The sequence below is a fragment of the Anser cygnoides genome, chromosome 4, assembly GCF_040182565.1.
Source record: "Anser cygnoides isolate HZ-2024a breed goose chromosome 4, Taihu_goose_T2T_genome, whole genome shotgun sequence".
In the NCBI taxonomy this organism is placed as follows: domain Eukaryota; kingdom Metazoa; phylum Chordata; class Aves; order Anseriformes; family Anatidae; genus Anser; species Anser cygnoides.
In genome coordinates, this window is record NC_089876.1 from 28,321,735 (window position 1) to 28,344,735 (window position 23,001).

At 36.3% G+C, this 23,001-nt stretch overlaps 1 protein-coding gene across 9 annotated transcripts in view; it reads left to right on the forward strand.

Annotated features, from left to right (window-relative positions):
* Nucleotides 1-23,001, forward strand: part of FIP1L1 (factor interacting with PAPOLA and CPSF1) — a 53,175-nt gene that overhangs the window by 16,466 nt on the left and 13,708 nt on the right. For 5 of the 9 annotated variants that reach the window (XM_066995870.1, XM_066995869.1, XM_066995872.1 and 2 more), the window contains 6 exons: nt 7,392-7,485; nt 8,525-8,678; nt 9,121-9,144; nt 13,870-13,896; nt 14,430-14,484; nt 16,236-16,291. In XM_066995870.1, coding sequence (XP_066851971.1) covers nt 7,392-7,485; nt 8,525-8,678; nt 9,121-9,144; nt 13,870-13,896; nt 14,430-14,484; nt 16,236-16,291 — 410 coding nt within the window. The remainder of the gene's footprint in view (nt 1-7,391; nt 7,486-8,524; nt 8,679-9,120; nt 9,145-13,869; nt 13,897-14,429; nt 14,485-16,235; nt 16,292-23,001) is intronic. The other 4 variants (XM_066995871.1, XM_066995873.1, XM_066995875.1 and 1 more) reach the window with 1 other exon arrangement.

The window sequence follows — 23,001 nt, forward strand, 5'->3', positions numbered from 1 at the left end:
TCATGGAAAATTTAACACGCAGATATTGCAGCACATATTTCCCTTTAGTGGGAAGTCAGAGGACAGATAGTGTTTTTTGCTGTTTTTGTTTGTAAACAAGCATTAAAATATTTTTGTGTCCATTTTTTTTTATTTTAGTAGATGTTTCCATATGATAGCAATCTAAATTTGGCCCCCATCCTCAAAATTTCTCAAAGGTCTATCAGGTATATAATTCATTACTAATACGGAAGCTGCATTTTACAAAATAGAATTATTGCTCACCAGCAAATAAAAGCTACTACTTCGCTAGAATTGCTTCCTAACTGTTTTATTCAAAGAAAAATTCAGTGGTTGTTCACACTGTGAAAGTCTGAGAAATTGTGCTTGAGTTTATAAACAATCGCAGTCTTAATCTGAGTTATTGGTTGTTTAGGAATCAAACTTGAACCTCTTGCCTTGATTTTTTGGTAGTTAGGGCTGCTGAATTGCATTAAGTGTTGTGTAACCCTGAAGGAGAAGTTAGAGCATAGTGGAAGTGGTTTAGTAAATGCACATCATACGCAAACAACGTAGTATCAAATAGAATGCTTGTTCACTAGATGCAGTTAAGATTTATTTTATGCTTGGTCACTGTTAAGGTTAAAAACTGAAGGAATCTCTTTTGAATATAACATTTTATGGATTGTGAAGAGAATTTGACATATTTCAAAACTGTCCTAACTAGCCAGGTCGTTGAGATACCTTGCTGTTTTGTAGAGCAGTACTTGTCTTCACATCATTTGTCAGGGTCTGTAAGATAGTATTTATTTAGTAGCAGAGGAATAAGTAGAAGTTTCATTTAAAAGCTGGATGCAAAAACTGGCATTTTCTCGTTACTGTAATATCTAGAATAGCTCCCTATCATATAACTTGGTTCTGTCAGATACTGTTGGTTTTTTAACTCCCATTTATGCTATTTTGGGTTACTGCTAAAGAGTACATTGCATGTAGATGGATTTTGCTTTCAGAAAAATTAGCCAGTTCTTCAGCGTTCTCTGTGCTTAGGCCTTTCTCTAAACAGATTTTTTTATAGAAAATGGATTTGTGATATGTCATTACTATGAAAAAATACAGGTTTCTTCTGTTTCATGAGCTGGCCTTGCAAGATTAATGATGAAAATTCCAATAGATACTGAATTATTTTGTAGAAATGTCTGTTCTGTATGTAAAATCAAAATCTTGCTTATAGTGTTAAATTTGTTTGCTTTTTTATATCCATCAGTAGTAAATAAGCTCAAAAAAGTTGAGAGTGTCCTCAAGAGGAGGAAAATAAAAGAACAAATTGCATAAACAGGATAAGAAGGAAAATAGAAAGTTTTCTAAAGTCTAGTATAATTCTTAGTTCTGTAGTCTAGTGAATAAAAGTGGCATCCAGTAGCTAGACTTCTTTTGAATTCTAGAAAGTGCTATTTCAAAATACAGTTCATTTTTTTTACCTTACATGTGGTGGAGATAACTGATTTCTGAAGCTATATATTTAGAAAATTGCTTTTTTTCCCCCTCAATTTATTTTTGCTTTGTAAACCTATATAAGCTCCATTTGCCATAAGAGATAGCTTTCTGAACTAATTCTCCAGGGAGGGCAGTCTTCATAGTGTGAATAGCTCATAAATAACCATTGGTTAATTAGAGTGAAATCATGCACTGAGTTGCTGGAATGTCCCTTTTAAGCTGTACTTTGCGTGAACTCTGCTGTGGGTTCATGTGTGTCCCACACGTGTGGATTGCCTTTTATGATCGGGTGTATCCATTGGGATTGCATCTGTATCCCAGGTGCCCTGGTTGTATAAGGGGCGAACCAAGTCCTTTCTTTTCTTTGCAGATAGCACTGAGACAAACCTAATAGTGCCTGTTTAACTTCTTATCATTAAGCCAGATAATAATTGGCTGAGCAGTCTTTGAAATTTCCCCACGTGCCAGCTTGCTATGACTTAGTCAAGATCCAAGGCTTCATATTGGCCCCTCTTAAAAAGCTGCTCAGCTGTTGTATCCTGGACGCTTCAGATGCCTCTTCTGTGTAAGTGAAGATAGAAGTTTTTGACGGAGGTGTTGTCTGCTCCATTTGCAAATGAGCATATGCCTTCTTTTATTGGATCTCAAGCTCTTCTAATAGCGTACCTCGTGCAATCTTATTGCAGTCTAGGAAATAGAGAATTTGTCAACTTCACGGTATGACTGCAAATTCCTGAACTCATGCCTCATTAAGGAAATGAAATCTTCTGGCTGTTGGATAGAACAAAGGACATCAGGAAGCGTGTGTCTGTGTATTTGTAAAACACCAGTTCAGTGAGAACGAGTAGAGCATAGGCATACTCATCAGACTCTTGTCTGATGCTGTTGCAGTGTTGGTGTTGATGCACATATTACTTTAATGCCCAGCACTCCTCCTTGGGTGTCCATTGCATGTTTTCAGCCTTGATTCAGGAGCTGCTGACAGTGTGCAAATAGTGGAAGACAGGGCGAATCTTAATTTGAAGTACCTTGCTACCAAGTGGAAGCCCTGTAGAACGCTGGAGTAAGCCAAGCAGTGAGTCATCCAAGGGACTTCTTGCTTTAGAAGAGACTTATCTAACATATAAAAGGGACTAAAGCTAGGTAAAATGGAAGTTTTCTTGGGTAAGGTTTGAGATAATTAGATAATGTATCGATGCTGGAGGAAAAACAGTGTCTTAGAACTCTGAAACCAAATGTGCGGTCAGATTGAAGACTGAGACAGTTTTCTTGTTTTACAAAAATTTCACTTGTCCTTTTTTATTTTGTTTTAGTGAAACGTGGTTGGTTTAGCAATTATTTTATAATACCTGCATTTGCAATTTAGTTACTAAAACAACAATCCAGACAAAGTACAGCCATGCTGGATTACCATGTAAAACGGCAACTGGGGAGGATTAGGAAAGCGGGTGTTGATTATTTCAGCACTTAAGTTGAAACAATCCAGAAGTCTTGATTTCTGGGCTGGGACGTTAGGATCAGAGAATTTCTTCAACTTGTGTTATCCTTTGAGGGGCTGCTGTATAGCGTACGTCACTGTAATTTGCGGATGTGTTGTCAGACTCTTGTACTATTGGATCTCTTTTTTCCTCCAAACTCTTGTGCTTAATGAGCTTGCTTTGAAATCCAGGAGCTGTAAACCCAAATATTGCAGAGCACTGCCGACAGGGCATTTGGATCATCCTCAATGTGCAGTCTTCCAAGGAACTTTCAGCTGTTTTCCCAGCTATTTGCATTGATCTGTTTAGTAGTCAACTATACTACTAGAAAAAAAAAAAGAATCAGGAGTATCTCTTCTAAAAACTAGAAGTATTTTTCCTTTCTTTCTTTGCATTTCTATTCTGAAAATTTCTAAAAGCTTTTCCCAGTCTTTCATCTTGCTCTGTGTCTTGCCGTTGATAAATATTGTCAGTTTTCTTTACTGTGATGTTCTTTATAGGTGTGGCACTGATGTACCTTTGTTTCTCTCATCCGTTAGAAGTGTAATTTTGTACCTTGTTTTCTAATGGAGTTGACCTGAGTGCATCCTGTTTTTTAACCTCTTTTAGAAATTAATTGTGGGCTGCAAAGCAGATGGGTATTATTGCTTCTGTATACAAATTAGAGTTTTAAATTCTATAAAGCTAGGTTTCTGGATTTTTATTGTTTTGGGGCTGCAGACAGGTATGTTAAAACTATACCTTAGATTCTTCCTATCTTCAAAATACTGATTCCACATTGTCACAGAAACCAGGTTTTAGTCATAAGAGATGACATTCAGATCTTTGTCATACTGTTTTCTGGTCTGGCAGCTATAATCCTTTATTTGAGAATGTTCCCAAGTGGCTGATTAATTCAAGATTTTGAGAGACTTGATTATGCTTCAAATGGTAGTGCTTGTGTCCCACGGAATGCCCTAGTGTCTTTACCATCAGTTTAATGTTTTTATTCTACTTTGAAAGGTTAAATACAAAAATAATAATAATAAGGCACAGTTGACAGCTGTGTGGTAAAGAACTCAGATGCTCTTTCAGGCTTAAAGATACCTCTCTTAACAGACTACGTGAGTACATAATGGGAGTTAAGAATTTTGTAGTAGGAACAGCTTCAGTCTAACAAAAATAAGTTCAATAGGTTGACTGGTTTGAAACTGAAGTGAGATACATTTACATCAAAAATTCACAAATTAACTCCAGCATTCATTGGTATAACTTACCAGGCATCGTGAACTCTATCAGTAAACATTTAAATTCCAGATTGTGTTTTTATGTGTTTTTTTCTAAATAAGATGCAGTTCTTCAAATGAAAACTAACTAAAGGATTGTATATGGCCTTTCATACAAACCAGACAAGAGGGTCTGGTTTAGAATCTATAATTTTATGTCTGCAGATTTCCTGACATACTGATGCCAGTACTCCAGGTTTCTTCTCTGTCTCTCAACTTCTTTTTAGTTCTACTTAAAAGTGTTTTTATAATTGGTAGTAAAATAGTGCTTTTCCATAGTACAGTTTTGTATTCCATTTTCCTTAGTTTGATTCACATGGTCTGTATGTTGCTATTTACTGCAGCAATTGTTACGATTGTATAAAATAAGAACTTTAAGGTTTTCCTGATCCTTTATAGCCATAACTGCTTTATAGACAGTGCAAAAATGTTTATCATAAGAAAACAAAGTCAAAAATTTAAGAGGAAGGTAAGACTTACTGAGTTTGTTCCTGTAGCATTTTCGTTTTGTAAAAAAAAAAATAAAGTAAGACAGTGCTTGCTCTCGATCAGGAAATGGACACAAGGTGTTCAAAATCTTGCTGTGAAGATGAAAACAAGATTCTGGTGTGAAGGCTTTTGACATGTTGGTCAGCATTCCTAGTGGAGCAGGATTGCCATCATCTTTTCATCCCTATACTATATTTTACTCTTTTTAGTGCGTCCGTAGAAAAAATCACCTTTCTCCTACTTCAAATTAGGTTTCTTTTCTTTTAGAATGTGGCACCAAATACAAAGTTTCTGAATTAACAGGCCTTTATGAAGTTTATCCTTACTTTACCAGAGCAGTTAATTTTTGTACATCAGTATTTCTGATGACAGCCTTAAAAAAGAGAGTGAAACATCAGGTTAGAAATACACGTATTAATCTGTATGATCTCATCAATACGTAAAGAAAATTCTGTTTGTCACAGTTGGCCTATTAATTATTTTATTGGTTTGTGATATTTTCATCATTGGAATAATAAAATACTGTGAACTCTACTGAGCAGAAATGAGAATGTGTGTGGGAAAATTGAAATAGCACCGAGGAGCGGTCAGCTCATCTGTGACTTTGAGAAACGTGAAATGTGCATCGATAGGAAGTGGAGAAGATGTAGTTGTCATCTGACTTGTGTATCTGGAAATTCTAAAATATATTTGGAAGAAAAAAATGAAACTGGGGGAGAAATTTAGCCCTCTGTAGTTATTAGTGCTACAGTTTGTTCAGCAGACCAAGGCTTGAATCCATCTTGTTTGCAGAGATGCAGCTAGCTTGCTTTTAAACAGTACTTGACAGATGAAAAACTTGAGGGAAGAAAAAAATAGTGGATTTTTGATAATATTAACTAAGATTAATTACTTCTTTTTATTAGAAAGAACCACAATGACTTATTTTAGGCTTCTTTTCTTTCCTGCAAGTTTGAACCCATGAGTCTATTTATGTATTTACATTTAAATAGGGGAAAAAAAATTAACAGAGGACAACACATGTATTTTTAAGGAAGCATCTGTAGTCTTTCTCAGCAGAATCAGCTCTTGTTCTTTTTCTTATTAATGCAGGTGACTTAAAGGCAGTTCAGCTATTTTTAGAGAAAATCATTAATCTATAAGGGTTCATAAATATAAGAGAAAAAAGAAGGGGGGAAAGGAGTTGGAGAAATCAGCCCTAATCATCTGTAGTCATAGGCTCTAATTACACATTACCAGTTGGGAAGGAGATCATGGAATTATTGTTGCCACTTCCCAAAACGTCAGTTCAATTTCCAGTGTTAGCCAAAATAGCAAACAGGATCGTAGTTATCATGACCAGTGGGGAACAAAATGAGAAAAATGATTATAATAGTACATAAAGCTGTGTTGCACTGAGAGCTGGATATTATCTGTGGTTCTGTTTATATCATATCAGAAAGGTTATAGTAGAAGTGGGAGAGGTGCACAAAAAAGAGAACTAAATAATTAAAGTTAGAGTCACTTGTGTATGAGTAGAAGTGTGGATTAGTTCATCTTGGGAAAGAGATGACTGTGAAGAGGTGCAGCAGAGGCACCAGGAACGCTGTTTTGCCAGAGAACAGGTATTTTTATGATGATGATTTTTTTTTTTTTTAGCACAAGGACTGTAGGGCACCAAACACAAAAACAATAGCTGAAACAGGTTGCATCACTGGAGGTTAAAAGCACAAGTGTGTTTGTTCAAAAGAGATTGTGCAAATGCAAGTTAATGAGGGACTATTAAACGCAGTGCTCAGGTTGCATAGGAAGTCCCTAAATTTTTGATTGGCAGGAACTGGGAGGGAAAGTCTGTATATGTATGCTACTTTTCCTTCCTTTCTTCTCTAAAAACCCGTTGCTAGCTACTTCTAAGGTAGGTCTTCTCAGCGTGTTATGTTCACATGTTGCCTGGTTGGGTTGTAAGGGAGACTGAGGTGAGTCTTCTACTGCTTCGTTGCCAGTTTCTTTAATGAAGGTGAACATAGCATTTAGCTATGCAAATGCTTTGTAGAGAGACATTTTGCATTTGGAAATCTGAGGAGCAGAAGTATATATGACTGGTCTAACATTCCTTTGAATTTGATGCAACACTGTATGTTCCGAGACAAGAGGGGGATGCCTGGTGATTTTCTTCAATATGTGCTGCAATATCTATAGTAAGCATGGAACAGTTGGCTTATGTTAATTTCTGCCTCCTAACTTACCTTCATTTGATCTTCCGTGGAATCCTCTGGTATGGTTTCTGCAGTTTAAAATTTATTTTTCATGATTAGTTTTAACTATTTTACTTCAGATTTTTAAGAAGTTCTGTTTAATATACTCTCTCCTTACTGATGTTTTTTGGTGATCTCCCTGTATTATTCCTTATGTTTGTTGTTTGTTTTTTTTTCATCACTGACAAAAGTATAGATTTATTTTCTTATTGGGGATGGAAGGAGAATGCGGAGACAGTCATCCTTTATCCTACAGGAGTGTTTGCTTCATTGTTTTGTTCTACACACTTGCATATTTCATGAAATTTATCATATTTAACGTTCTTCAGAAAGTCTTTTATGTTTTGTACAGGAGAAGGAACTTGTGGCATTCAGAATAAGAGAAGTCCGTAACAATGTCTTCTCTTTCTTTCTAGTTCTGCTTGTTGATTCTGGTTTGTCCTGTGTTGCAGGCGATTATCTGGCACAATAGATGTGATTGGACAGACCATCACTATCAGCAGGGTGGAAGGACGACGGCGTGCTAATGAAAACAGCAACATACAGGTTTTATACTGCAGATTTGCACACTATCTTCGACTAAAAGACATTTTTGCTTTCACCTTAGCTACTGATTAAAACGCTCCAATGTGTATAAATGAGAAAGAGAGAAGTAGTTTTAATTTCAGGAAGAAAGTTATGGCGGTTAATTGAAGTACATTAAGATGAAACATCTGATATATTTCTAAAGATAAATGTTTTAGTGTACTTGGAAGGAAATAAGCAATCTTGCAGACTTACAATCCAGGAGACAGCACCGTCTCTGCTAGATACGCATGGGATAAAGTTTTGTTTACTATGTGATAAAGATAAATATTTAAATTGACTATGTATTCCTCCCCTATTCCTGCCAGACACATGCTGAAAGTCTCTTGATACACATTTGAAGAAATAGTCCTTTAGACATATGTTTTGAAGGAGTAAATTGTTGATTGTGCTTTTTTTTTTTTTAAATGTATATAGTAGTATTTTACCATAAGTTATAATACTAGTCATTATGGGCTTGGATTATCTTCAGAAAACAACTACATGTGTTAAGGTCAAACACACTTTCTCCTCTTGTGACTCTACCTGTGGAGAAGAATCAAGTTTGCTTGGTGCTCTAGCTGCGTTTCCATGCCAACTTAGGTTAAGGTTAAACAATGAAAATAATAATGGATTTTAGTGCTTATACTGAAAACACATCAGTGTGTTTTGCAGCTGAGCTTCTCACAGTGTTTTAAATCACCTAAAATCTTATTTTTTTCATGCTTTTTATATTGATTTTTTAAGAAATATTTTGCTTTACATACAAATTTAAGATGGTTTGGGCCATATTCAGATGGCCTATATTTCCTCTAAAATCCTATGTTCATTGAACCCTAGTGGCCCTCAGAGGTACTTAGCAAGTGTGGGATACTGAACACAGGGATTGAGGTAGAATTTAAACTGTCTGAATATGGCCCTTTAGGTGCATAAGTAATATATTCCTGATGTAGGAAAAAGAGGAAACCTGTCTTCTACCCTTTTTACATAGCAATTGTAACTATAGTTTGATATTTTACAGGTTCTTTCAGAACGATCTAATCCTGAAGTAGACAATTTTACCAAGCCACCTCCATTTTTCCCTCCAGGAGCTCCACCTACCCACCTTCCACCACCTCCTTTCCTCCCACCCCCTCCAACTGTCAGTACTGCTCCACCTCTGATTCCCCCACCAGGTAAATATCCTGCACCACATGCAATATGGGAAACGAGAGACTGATGCTTGATGATAGTGAATTAAAGACAGCACATGCCATGCAGATTTGACTGCGTGTGTAGAATTTCAGAATTTTGCGTTGTACTCTCCTCACGAATGTACCTGCAAGGCAGAAATGGAAATGGATGTCTTTACTTTCTCAGTAAGAGTAGCCACAGGTAGTAAATAATTTCTTAAATACTGAATGTTGGCTTCTGTGTCCTTGAGAATGTTTGAAGTGAGAAGCTCTTTTCTGTGATTCAAATACTGTTAATGCTATTGAGAGGTACGTGTTAGCAAATGATTCTGGAAACCTTTGAACTAAAAGCATGACATAACAAGAATTTGTGTCAAAAGTTGGATTTTCTGATGTTTAAGATCCAAACACCAACGGAATCTTTAATTCCTATTTCCTCTCACAGTATCTCTGAATTCTTGGAAGTCTGGTAAGAAATGCATTTGTGCTGCATCTTTTTTTTTTTTTTTCACTTAAAGATCTAATCAGCACTTGATCTTTTTATCCAGCTTTCTGGGTCTGTGAATCTTAGAGAAATCAAAGCTTTTTGAAAACTGCTCATTGTTAAATGTTTGAAATTTACTGATACTTACTAAAATGAGAGCGCATCAAGGGCATTTGTGCTACTTGTGCAGTTACCTGAGTGTTGTCCTGTTAAGGAATTTAAGTTAAAAAGTAAAAAGTGAAAAGTCAAAATAGATGCAGAAACTTCAGGAAGTATCTGAGTAGGAAAATGAAGGGTTTGTTACATAAGAGGTGATGTCATTTGGAGCCCCTTTCCTTGTTTTCTCCATTTGTTCCTTGCGTTTTTTCTTGACTTGTACTGAAGTCTTGTTGAACGTTTTCTTGCTTTTTCATTTGCTTATGGAATCTTTTAAAAGCATCTTTGTTAATTCTCTCACGTATAAGCAAAGAAGCAACAATATTATTTCTGTACAATGATTTTGTGTGGGACTCGATAGGATTTAAATCCTTTCCCATGGAATATGTTGATTTGTTCACTTGCTGGTGATCTAAAAACTATTAACTCCTGCTGCATGTCAAGCTCTGGCTCTCATCAGTGATCATTATGCACAAAATGATGCAGCCTAGGGTATAGAAGGGGGAAATATTTTAAAATGTTCTGAGTTACTGTGTGTAAATGTAAAAATATGATATCTGAAGAGAGAATATGCTACCGCTCTGGCAATTTTGTGAAGTTTCTTTATTGCTGAGGGGATAGAATGCAGAGGGATGTAATCCTAATGCTAACTAGTATTAAACTGTATTTAAAACTTTCTGATTATGGAATGCTTTGCAGGTTTTTAGGAAGTAACTATTATTATAATTGTAGTTGTAGCACAGAAAAGCTGCATATGTTTTAAAACCAGACAGGATTCACCCCCTACCACAAATGCTCCTGGTGCAGCAATGTCATAGAGCTGTGCTGTACTGTTCTTATCAAACCCCTCACCTGTTGAGCTTTCTAAAGGTGAAAGAAATGCACACGTGTTACAGATCTAGCAAGCAGGTTTAGCTTTAGTCTTGTGGTTTGCAGACGGGTTTATGACATACACTTGTTCAGAAAGTCTCCTTCAACATCCTTCCGTGCCTCAAGTGGATTTGAAAATAACGATTAAGAGCTGTGGATTTGGTTTATTCAGGGCTGTGTTTTAATTGTGCTGTTGCCAGCTCTTTATCTTCAAAGCTGTTCCTAAAATAGAATCTGCCATCCCTCCTAAGTTCAGTGGAGGAGGAGGGAAGAAAGCCCACTCTTACCGAATATTAAACTGGGACTACTTGCCAGAAAATTTAAGTATTCCAAATATAAAACATCCTCCAAAAGTCCCTTTGAAAAAGGATCTTCCTTTGAAGTTAGGTCTCTTGTTCTGAATTCATTCACTCTTGCGATTCAAATCTTCTTTGAGGAATGAGTCCTGGAATTATTCAAATGGCCAAAGCCAGAAAATTCTCAAGTACTGCTAGGAGATCGGTGGCTGTTGCAAACAATGTGTTGGTTTTAGTTTTCGTGGTTTGTTGCGTTGTTGGATTAATGTAAATCTAAAGAAGAATGTGGATGCCTCTGTTTAACAGCCTGCTTAACAAGTTTAAATGTTGTTTTATGTGTTGTGGTTTAAGCATACAGTTGACGTATTTTTGTGTGACATGTATTTTTGAGATTAGGAAAAACTTACTGTGAAGCATTAAACTTGTGTTGCATAGTTTTGGGAAGTTTGACTGCTTAGACTTCCACCAAAGCTTAGCAATTAAACTGTACGGCTGCTCAGCCCATAGTCTAAGTGTACTCTTTTATCTTGTGATGAATAAGAGACAATTTGACTTAGTTTAGCCTGACAAAAGAAGTTTTTACTGAGTGGAGTTGTACTACGTAGCTGTGGGCTATTACACAGTTCAGCTAACTTGCAAAATGTTAAGTCAGGGCAGCATTATCATGCTTGATTCCTTACTCAGCAAGCATAGCACATGTGTCATTGCTTTCCTTTAGTAAAACCTACTTGGTGTTCTCTAAATATTTACCAGCCTTGAGTTGGTAGATTGGGATAGAGTGTCCTGAAAGCAAATCTGAGCACGTTAGGTAAAATTCTGCGCTGATGCCATTTAGATTGCTCCTGACGCACCTCTGAATACTTTAGGTTTTGGCCAGGCTTATCTTTGTGGTACTGCAGTGCAGTGCGTCATAGGGAGGTGATCTGTGCTAAGCTTCTTTCTTACACTGATGCTCAAGTATAGTTCCTACATCACAAGAAGTGACTCAAGATGTCTTTTTTCTTGTTTCTAAAAAGAATTAATTGGCTGCTGATGATTCGAGTATGTTTTCATACCTCAAATATGTTTTCACTGCATTAATAAAAGGCAAAGGAGAATTTTCCATTACCTGAAGTTCATGATTTTTTTTGTTCATTGTTTTCTGTCACCTTCTTCTGTAGTGAAAAAGGCAAGGAAAAAAACAAGACTTTTAGATCTTCATAGTGATGCTTGCTAACTTGGAATATAGGATAATGTTCACTTCACTCTGATAGCATCGAGGAAATCAGCTTCCATCTTAAAATGATATAACTGTTAATCAAGATTTTTTAAAAAGTTCATCAAAATTTTAGAGGAAAAAATGCCTTTATGTTTCTTCAGTATAATATTCTGAATTAACCAATTCATTAAAATTATTTGGACATCCAGTCTCTGGATACCAGTTGTATTTAGTCTCTTTAAACTTTGTTCGAATGGCTCTCAAGTGAATTTTTTCATTTGGCTTGAAATCTTTTGCTGAGATTTTTATTTGTATTTCTGCCCAAGATGAATTTCTGAGGAATATATTAATTGTTTAATCAGATTTTCATCCTCTGTACTGAGTATTAGCTGAAGCCTATCCAGGCCGTTCTGTGCATGCTGCTAAGAGCCATCCTCAGTGCTAACAATATACTGTTTTTAATGCAGCAATTTAAAGATATTTTTAACATAAGGTATAGCTAATAAATTCATTAATTTGAGAGAACTTTTTGAGAACAGTGTTCTCAAGATTGCTGGAGTAATTTTGTCTTTTTTTTTAATATATGTTCTATGCTGCAAGCTCATGAAGAGTATTTTAAGATGGACAGTTAATCAAAAAAGATGAATAGAAAATTCTTAAGCTATGCAACAGTTTGTGTTCCCAGTCTTCCTCTTTCAGATTTTTCAAGTAGATTTTTCATACTCTTTATTATGTGATTTCCAGTGTTCTTAACAATGGTAGTACACACTGGAAATCTTGCGTGCTGGTCAAATTAATGGCTGCTGCGGTTTAGAAGTTTTGCTTTCGGGGTTTACTATCACTTGGTTTAAATTTTGGCTGAGAAATGAGGTTTTATACCTTCATGTTTGGGCAAGAATTTTATTTCATAATTTGTTTAATACTCTAATGCTGATATGAATTCATGTCAGTGAAATCACCAGAAACCAGTGAAATTGATTACTCTTCCTCAGCTTGCATATTCTTTCATTCAGAGAGAGGTTAAAGAGGAGTAGTGGTCTCTTCTAGAAAAGGGAATTGGCCCTTCAGAAGAAGGAAGGAGGAAGGAGAAAAGGTTTAGATCTGTCAGAAAAACACACATTTTTTTCTTTTCAGTTGGTGATTTGTAGTGCCTAGTAGAATCAAAGTGCTCTCAATTTTTTCTCGATAATAAGGACTGAAAGAGTTCAGAGAGCACGACTGTTTTATGAGTTTCTTGATTAATATTGCTCTGCCAACTTACCACTTTGAAGTGCTCCTCTGCTTCTGTTTTATCCAAATTAATGCAAAATGGAGTTTTTTGATAGAGTTGAGAAGGAAGAGACAACTTGTTTGGGACTTTGTGAAAGGTTAACTATTACTTCTGTTTCAGTAATGTTTCAGTAATTGCCTAATTCACTTACTGAAGTATGCATAAATGGGATTTACCTCAAACTACCAATAGTTTCTTCTGGCCTCTTACAAATTTACATTTAAAAAATGCAGTGTTCTAAAAGATGGTCTGGAGTCATGTGAAATTAAATTCAAACTACTGCTGCTTTAGAAATGAAGCTTTAAATGTGCAGAAAACCAACAGAGTTATAACAGTTTTTGAATGTGCATGTATTAAGGGATGCTCCCTTCCCAGATATTTACAAGAAAATAGAGTACTGAACATTTTTTTCCCTCCAAGTAGCAACTGAATGATTAATTGCGGTGTGGCATGGCATTGACTGAAAAGTCTGTAATGTTTCTTGTTGCCATAATATTTTGTCCATGTGGACATTGTATTTCCTATACTAAGCTATTAAAGGTCAGGGGCCGATTACATTTCCTTTCATCTAGTTATGGAATATAAAATGAAGCAGATATGTTCTGTGGAGCATTACTTTCATTCTGGATACTTAACATTTTAGGGTTATGGATTTACTTCTGATCTTCTTACACAGCATCATTCTTCATTGTTTTTGTTTCCAATTAAATAAGATTCTTAAGAATAGTAATGTAAGAAGGCAAGTTGCACAAGGCTCGCATAAAAGCATATTGGTAGGTATTAATGTGAAATCTTAATCCAAGAACACAGAAAATAAGTTATTCCTCTTGATCATGTATGCTGCGATAGCTCAGTCTGATTTTAGACCCACAGATGATAAACATTTACTATAACTGATACATTATTTGTTGTCTTTTTAGGTATACCAATAACAGTACCACCACCAGGTAAACTTGCTTCGATTTTTTTCCACATCTGGGTTAAAAAAAAAAAAAACACCTTCCTTGATGTACAATTTATCAAGTTTCTTTTAGTTATATGTAGATAAAAGTTTATAAACTTGTGGATGTATGCTCAGTTATTCTGATGCAAGGCAGAAAAGTATGAAAATGTTCTTGGCAAGTGGATTTATCTGCCAGTTTCTTGAAAGTCTGCTTCTTTCTTCTCTTTCCATTTGTTATTGCTGTTACGCATAAGACAGTTGTGATTTTGTTTATAAGGTATTGGTAGCTACTTAGGAATTTTCCTATGCTTCTCAGTTCTTGTATTTTTTAAGAATGACATATTTAATTTAAACTGCTGATACTTAGAACTCTGCCTTCGTTAAGCTGGAAATACCTGTTTTACCAAATAAACCAATTTAGACATTAAGTGATAATGATTTGCATTATGCTCTCTGAAATGTGTTGGCCATTGCATGCCTAACCCAGTTCTTTTATGTTTTCCTACCACCCCCATTCTTCCCGATTAATTACTACAGGCTTCCCACCACCACCTGGCGGTCCTCCACCTTCCCTCATACCCACGATAGAAAGGTGATTATCTGTTTGAAATCTTACAAAGCAATATATTGGTATTCTGTAGCTGCAGTAAATTAGATATCAGGAAGGACTCTTACACTATCCAGTGGGTTCTGTCTATCTGTGGGGAGACAGTTTCCGATTTTTACAGTATTTTTCCAGAAGTGTTACTAGTCTCACATCTTTGACATTTAATGTTGTTTTAAGTAGGTTCCTTGACCACTTACTAGCTTTATTGAGTTATGATACTGTATCAGTGCCAAGACTTAAGAACAAAGTTAAGGTAACAATTGTAGTCCTTAGTAGTCTGAAGAGTTATTTAGGTGAACCTCATAATTCATCTTACAGCTACCATATCCTTTTATATAAATGTAAATAAACAATTTGGCCACACATTCACACCCTCATAAGCTACTGGGAATGTCAGAGTTCTACAGAATCCAAATTTCTATTTCTGCTTTACTTGTAAATGTTCAGATTTAATAGGCTTAATAGTGTTTTTTCAATACCTGTTATATATATATGTATCTTAAAACAAAACCAAACCAAAACAACAGCAAAAAAGTGGTCAGCACAGCCCTCAAAATATTTATATTTTGCTGTAGGCCAAAACCAGGTCATATACAAAGCTCACTTAAGAAGATGGTGCAAGCCTCTTGCCAGTCCTTTGGATTTCACTGGAAGAAGGTGCACACATCTGTTCCTTTGAAATTGAAAATTCTGTTAACATATACTCTACAGGATGATGATGGTAAATCTCAGAGAAAATCCTCATCTGATTTAATTTAGAAAAAAACTAACAATGCATTTGATGTGCATGAAAGTAAATTTATTATTTCCTAGTGACAGTTGTTGTGAGTGACTGCTGCTTCTGACAGTTAAGCAGTAGTCATTGTATTTACTTAAGTAAATATTTATATAGTTTCTGAAACTGTGTGGATTTTTTTATCCACTTGATTTTAGTACATGGGAACTAGATCTTACACCTTTAAGTGTTGCACTGTTGCAGTGGCCTTTCATTATTACTGTATTTGTTTTGCTTTTAAACTAAACTAACCCCGGACTTTCTTTATGTTGCGCTGCCTTGAAGAACAGAAATAACGTTCAATTTAAATACAGCAAAGATAATTCATTCAAGCTATGTAGGAAGTGCTAAAAGTCATCAAAGAATTGTATGTTTGAATTATGTCCTGTGTACATATCATCCATTTTAACGTTCCTGTTTTTTACCTACTTGAGTTGGCTACCTCTGAGAGAAGTCAGCGTAGAAAATATGTAGTCAATTTAATACTTTATTTATAGAACTACACATTTGAAGTCCACCTGTTCATAGATATGCTCCATACCTACTTTTTTAAGAAAGAGTGAGAATGGCTTCATTCACAAATGAGCACTTTCAGACAATTGGAGATCGCTTATCTCTGCACAGATACAGAACGATATGTGAAAAAGAAAATACAATGGAAAATATGAAGAACGGTTCATGTTTAATACTTGTTTTGAAGATACTGATTTTTTTTTAATTTTAAGAAGAGGTGAGAGAATGCTGTTGTCACCGGTATTAAAAAGCGAAGTAACGTTTGTTGGCAGACTGCTTTCTTGCTTTAATGCTCAAAATGGAAGACTTAAATCAACTTATAAAAGATACTTGGTTTTAGTCTGTATGTTGGTAAGAATTCAGTGAAATAATAATAACAGTATATATCTATCAATGGAATTAGCTTTAATAATAAAACTGGATTTTACATGTATTTTCTTCTCTACAGTGGACATTCCTCTGGCTATGACAGTCGTTCTGTTCGTGCGTTTTCATATGGCAGTGGTGAGTACATTTGCTGGCTTTGAAAATTTTTGATTAGCACTCTATCAGATTGTTTGAAATACTTACCAGGATTTCAGCTGAGAGTCTAAACAGGTCCTTTTCAGTAATTCCTTCTGAAAGCTCATTGCCCACCATTTTTACCTAATCGATAACTGTTGTGAATTTACCAGCTGCTTGTTAACACTGTCGTTTTCCTTACTTGTATGCTGGATATCTTTACATGCTGCTTTTTTATTTTGCAGAATTGAGATTTAAAAAATAATGCATCTTACTATGGACCACAAGTCAGGGAGAATTTCCCAAGAGCTGGTAGGATTTAGAAGAAGGAGAGCAAGTACTATCTTGAGATATTGTCAGAATTTTAACCAGCAGCACCAGTAACTGAAAAATCTGAGTGACATACTTCTCCTTCGAAAAATTGTCTAAGATACTATAATCTTTAGCTAGCCTCTTGAAGAAGTGAATTTTTCTTTTTTGTTTAATGTTACAGGAAAAAAAATGAAGTTGAAAAACATCATCTTCTGGTTTTATAGTAAGAGTGAACTGAAATAGAAATTCCTGTTCTGTAGCACTGTTATGCTATAGATACTGTTATGCAGCACATGGCTCTGCTTCTTGAGCCAAAAGAGTGATTGAAATACTAAAATACAATCTTCCTCATCTAGCCTAAATCGAAAGGTGAAGTGAGCGTGTTGCCAGTTGCTACTTCTGCCTTCAGAGCATCTGCTATCCAGCCCCATGCCTGGTGCCTTTTCTCCCTGATGATTTTTCTGCCTCCTTGCTCTTTGTTCCTATAGACTCTGGCTGCTGGAAGGAGAATTTGTAGGGAAAGTTCTGTCCAGTTCTAGGATGCAGAACGTTCAACACAGATCAAATGTTCAGATAGTGTAGCTCCCAAATACTGAGAAGTCTTTAGAGGATATACGTGGATATAAATGACTTTTTGTGAATGGCTGGTCGTTTCTTGGAGCTGGAGCAGATTTTGGAGTAACAAATGATACTTTGTTGACATCGAGGGGTTCCTCATCAGTTTCCAAGTGTTTAAATTCATGCATGGAAGTTTGTTATGTTTTTCGAGAATTCCTGATGTGAGCAAACAGCTGCTTTATGCTAACTATTTTTTTTTTAGCAATAACTGAACTGTGTTTTGCTGAAGTCGTAGCAAAAAGTAAAGCTGAGGCAGACAACTAACATAGCCTGGTTGACTAATTTGCTGAAGTTTTAACAAGTAATGTCATGCAGAGTATCATCAGGAAAGGAGTCTTACGGTCGGTCATTAGTATGTACATTGCATCTAATATTCATCTAATATGCTGTGTTTTTCACTTTGGAATCTCTTTTGTTAGAATTTGTAATTCTGTCAGTTACTGCCAGGGCCACAAGAATATTTCTAACTTCTTTGCTGGCCTTCAGGGTGTTGGCATGGTTATATTGTTTCAGTATCTATATACAAAAGATGAATGTCATCATGATCATGCTGACATAGAATGTGAAGTTTCTTTGGCAGGGTTAAAAACTGATGTTTGCTTTTGTATGCTTAATGGAGATCAAGCAGCACAAGAGAAAAAGGCTGAGAGTTAGAGGGACTTGTGGGTCTGAGAGGGCAACCAATGTATTTTTTGTTGTTTCCTTAACATAGCTGATAAGAGGTATTAGTCAAAGGTCCATAATAGAAGTCAGATGTGATCTAATCAAAATATTGGCATACATGCCTCGCTTTCTTTTCAGTGTTAAGAATTTTTTTTGATATTTTCTCCTTCTTTTTCATCTGAAGTATGATGTATTGTTGGCTCTTCCAGTGAGACAAGTTAGACATGTTTCCTGAATGAGAGATGTGAATATTGATTGTAAAATTAGGCAGAAAAGGTAATTAAGGAGTAGCATGCAATGCGGTCTTTCTTGTTCAAGTTTTTTCTCAAATTATTGCAATTAACTTAAGAATTTTTCCGCAGAGATTAAATCTATTTCTTAAAAACCTTTAAGTCAGGGTTTCTGTCAGTTCCTTTTCCTCCCTTCCCCCTCATCATGTAGCATTAAAGCATTTTCTATAGGAAAAAAAAAAAGGCGTGATGACGTGGAAGGTATTTGGTTTCTCTACCTAGTAAAAAAAAAAAAAACATTTGCCTTGCTGTATTTTTTTTTATTTATACCCATGCACAAATCTTAGTGCTGAGTTTGATTTCCATTTTTTAAGACCCATATACACGATCCTTATCACTGTGCTGTGTGATTAGTTGGTTATAAAAGCATGCCATCCCTGGTTTCTTAACGCTCATACATAGTGGCCGTTAATGAGCTCCTCAGCTGATCTCAGTTGTTGCAGAAAAATAGAGAGAAATAGATACAATAGGTTTTAACTCATTCAGTCTTGTTTGCAAAGATGAGAATGTTCCGCTGACGTTACAAATTCTGGTGTTATTCGAAACCACAGTTTCCCACAGGATAGTTAACACTGATCTAGTCTGAACTTACTTTCCTTTGTGTTTCCCGATTTACTACAGTCATTTGGTCTTACAGTTCCTATCTGCACAGCACTTGTAGCGCTGTCAGCTTCTGGAACACGTCTGAGTAAACAAGGGATCTTGGTGTACTTGAATTAACTTCCAACTACAAAACAGCAAATCTAAATAATACGTGATAAAACATCTGGATATTCTGGTCATGAGCTTTTACTTACTTTGCTTAGCAGATGAGTTTCATTCCTTCTCGCATCTTTCTTCATATCCCTTCTCATAAGGTTATAAAAGTTGAGAAAAGAAACAGAAGTTTTTAAAAGTCCGAAGTCATCTGACTTATCAGTGACATCTCCAAATTGAAATGAGAACCTGAAATACCCCACACGTGTAAGGAGTCAAATCGTGTGAGAGGTTAATCAAAGAGAAATGTGGCTTTATAGTGCCACTTGTTTTATTGAGTAATTAGTTTCGTAGAACTCAGAAGTTTAATTGTAATTGAGAAAAAAAAGATAATATTGCTGAGAATAAAGGAATAAATTCTTACAGCAATATGTTGTATGCTTCTAGTGGTCCTTATCATAACAAGCAGTATGTTCGTGCTGAACTTATAATTCACATTAAAAGATACCTCTACCATCATTAGGGCCTTTGGCAGGAGGTAGGAAAAAAACCAGCCCAAGTCAACAGTTAATTCACAATTCAGAGTATAACTGCCTTCTCTACCACATTCTTGATCTAGTTTTCACCTTCCTAAAAATAATCTTTGTTTCTTGTTAGGCCTCTACCTCTATAAAACTTCTGATGGGGGTAAGTGGTTAAGTTCTAAGGCAGAACTGTGCAGGTGATATCACCAAATATCTGAAGTACAATTATAAAGTTAGGGGCTCTTGCGGAAAACAATGTATTACCTCCTATATTCAGTGAAGTAGCAATATCTTAGTAATTCCCAAATTAATGTTGGGAGGAAAAATTCAGGATATGAGCATATAGAACAGTTGTTCCACTGTAATACTCTGGAGTTACTACTTCAGAATATTTCATAAAATGCTGTATTTAGACAAGCTTTAAATCCTTGGCTTTTTTTCTCTTCTTGGTTTCAGCTGATATTTTTGCCATAGTGAAAACAACGAGAGTGCCTCCTGCCATTGGCTGCTCCTATCTTCCCAATGTATCTGGCACCCCTACTGCAGCCAAAGCTTTCCTATCTGCTCTACAAAGCAACTTGTCTGTCTCAAACTGTGTCTGTCATACAGAGCTCTGGATCTTTAGAGGCTGAGTGGCAGATAGCTGCTGTTGCAAGTGTGCTCTCAGTGAAGACTTTCCCTCACAGTCCCTGTCTCACTACGTGATCCCTAGCCCATATGATTTTTTTCCCCTACTTTACCAGTGCTCTCACTGTGTCAGAACTTAGGTAAATTAAGGGCTCAGTGGTGCAGTAGGGTACAGTTGATCATTTTATGTCAGAATTGCTAAGGATGCTTATCTACTGCTTGATTCCACTCCAACCTGTTATCTTTTTTACCAGTCAGTGTGCTTGATGGCTTTTTCAGAACTGTGATGGAAGATGAGTATAGGAAACGCACTGCAAAAACACCAGTCTTGATTAAGGCTCTAACCTTTCTTGTGCCTATTAAAATTGCTAATCTCATGCTTCATGTCTTTGCCCTGGACTGTAAGCTCAGTAAGAATGCGGCGTAGTAAAATAATAATACTAAGTATATTCTTACAGCTGCAAGTTTTTGTGTTTGTGCTCTTCTGCTGCATCAAATGCAGTTTCTTCAGTTTGTTTTTAAATCCTTTCATGAATCAGTGCTACCTTTGCCATCAGATCTTTGAATTTCATTGATCTGTCAATAGATGCACTGCATTTGGTCTGCTGGTAAAGCAACTTGTACTGCTAATGGTTGTTTACTTTTTCCTGAAGATTTTTTTTATTTGTGCTCTAAATATTCTTTGTATATTGTGAACATGCAACAAATTTAGCATTACAGAAACAGCTCCAGAGACAGTATTTTTTGAGGCACAAAGATGTGTTAATACTTTCTTACGTGACACCATGCAGCTTTAAATTTTTAAACCGTCTGCAAAACTATTGACTGTCTGTGTCAAGTTCCCTCTCTTTGTGGTTTAAAAATAAAATCAGAATTAAACTTCAGAATTAGAGCAGAATAGTTGAGTTGGAAGGGACCTACAAAGACCATCTGGTCCAGCTGCCTGACCAACGTCAGGGCTAACCAAAAGTTAAAGCGTATCACTGAGGGCAGTATGTAGGCATCTCTTGAACACTGACCGGCATGGGGCATCAACCACCTTGCTGAAAACCTTGTTCTGGTGTTTGACCACCCTCATGGTAAAGAAACATTTCCTTCAGGCTGTCGCTGATGGCCCAGTGCTCCAGTCTGTCCGGCTCCATCTGCAAGGCCTCTCGTCCCTCCAGAGAGTCAACAGCACCTCCCGGTTTAGTATCAGCGGTGAACTTGCTGAGGATGCATTCCGCTCCTGCATCCACATCATTGATAAAAATGTTGAACAGAGCGTTGAAAAAAATTGTATTTCTTTTTGTGGAAGTGATTAGAAGAATCCATACAGAGATATTAAAAGTGACAAATTACCTCATTCTAAGTAGTAAACCCAGAACACCAATTTATGTTAGAAAATATACTTCCCTGAAATCCTTGTGTGTTGCGAATAATTACTGGTGGAAATCTAGATATAAAATGAATTTTTCTAGATATAAAATGTATTTTCAGAGTATCAAATCTCAGGTTATTGGGGTGGAAGTGACATACTTCTGTCTGATGAGAATTACTGCAGATGTGAGGGAGTAACCCAAATCGATCATGGAAGTTTATATTATCCTTAATAAAAAAAGTAGTTGTTTTGTGGTACATCTAAAGTTAAGTTGAAGTTCATACTTTAGACCAGGATATTCTGTCAGCCAGTGTATTCAAGCCTCGTAGAGCATACGTATGTTGTTGACATAGTGGCAAGTCAAGGAAATTAGCAGTCTTTAAAGTCCAGCTGTTTTTTTGCTATTTCTGGCTGCTTTCCTTAGAAGAATTTCAGTTTTGGCAATATAATGAACAACATAACTGTTGTGTTAGGGTATTTTTTTTTCTGTTAACTCCTCATGTTCTCTGTAGCCCTGAAGTGAAACAGTGTCAAGCATTTTGCTAGAAGCAAAACCTCATAAAAATGCTTTTTTAAAGGAATTATAATGCTTTTCTTTGCAAATGTATTTTAACAATGAAGTGTTTTTTTTCCTGCTCTGCTGCCTGCTCAAAAGGTCTTTTGTATTCCTCCTCTGGACACTTGGCAAACCGCTGCTGTAAGCTTCTGCCAAAGCTAGCTGGGTAGGCATACCCCAGCCGTGGTAGGCAAGGCAGTCTGGGGAGAGCTGTTCGGAGAACCCATTGGTTTTATAGCTTGGGAGTAATTAAATACAGCATCAGTAATGCAGATGGCGTTGTTCAGCGGATGATTACATTAATTGTATTATTAAGGTCTCTGTAACGCTGTGGAGCCAAGCGAATATTGTTCTCATGTTATAGATAATGAAGTGGAACTCAGGCTATTTGTGGAAGGCTGCATTAGCATTCGGCAGGAAAGCAGATAAGCAGAAAGTGGGAATCTGTGACCTCTGTACTCTAAGCCCACTAGAGAGTGCTGTTTCCAGTTAAATACTACAGCCCTTATTTTTCAGTAATAGGATGTATCCTTGGGGCTTCTGGAGGGGAAGAGCAAGACAGAACAATTGGGGCATTAAGATGAGGAGCTGTTTAGTACAGCTGAGTTGGCAGGAAGCAGTGGAGAAGCATGTCCCTTCTCCCAGCCCTGGTTACAAGAAGGGTTGTGGGACAGCGTTGTGTTGTGACTTCCTTCTTCACTTCTTCAGTGTATCATCTTTTAACAATATACGTCACTTTCTGAAACTGTTATGTTTTAGTAGTAATAGTGGTTGTGCTGAGTATTCCTTGGAAATGGTATCTTACGAAGCATAAGTAGGAGTGTTATTTCTTCTTCCCAGAATGAATTTATGGATGAGACCTCTAAAGTTACGGTTACGTTTTGTAATCAGAAAAGTGTGGCAAAGCGCACTGTGCAATATGAATTAGTGAACGAGAACATTAGGAGCAACAAAAATGTTATATTTAAAATACAGTGATCTTAAAGGACAAAACATACAAACATAATAACATCTAAAGAGAAAGTTGGAAGTATCCTTTTCCCAGTTTTTCTGAACTAGGCTTTCAG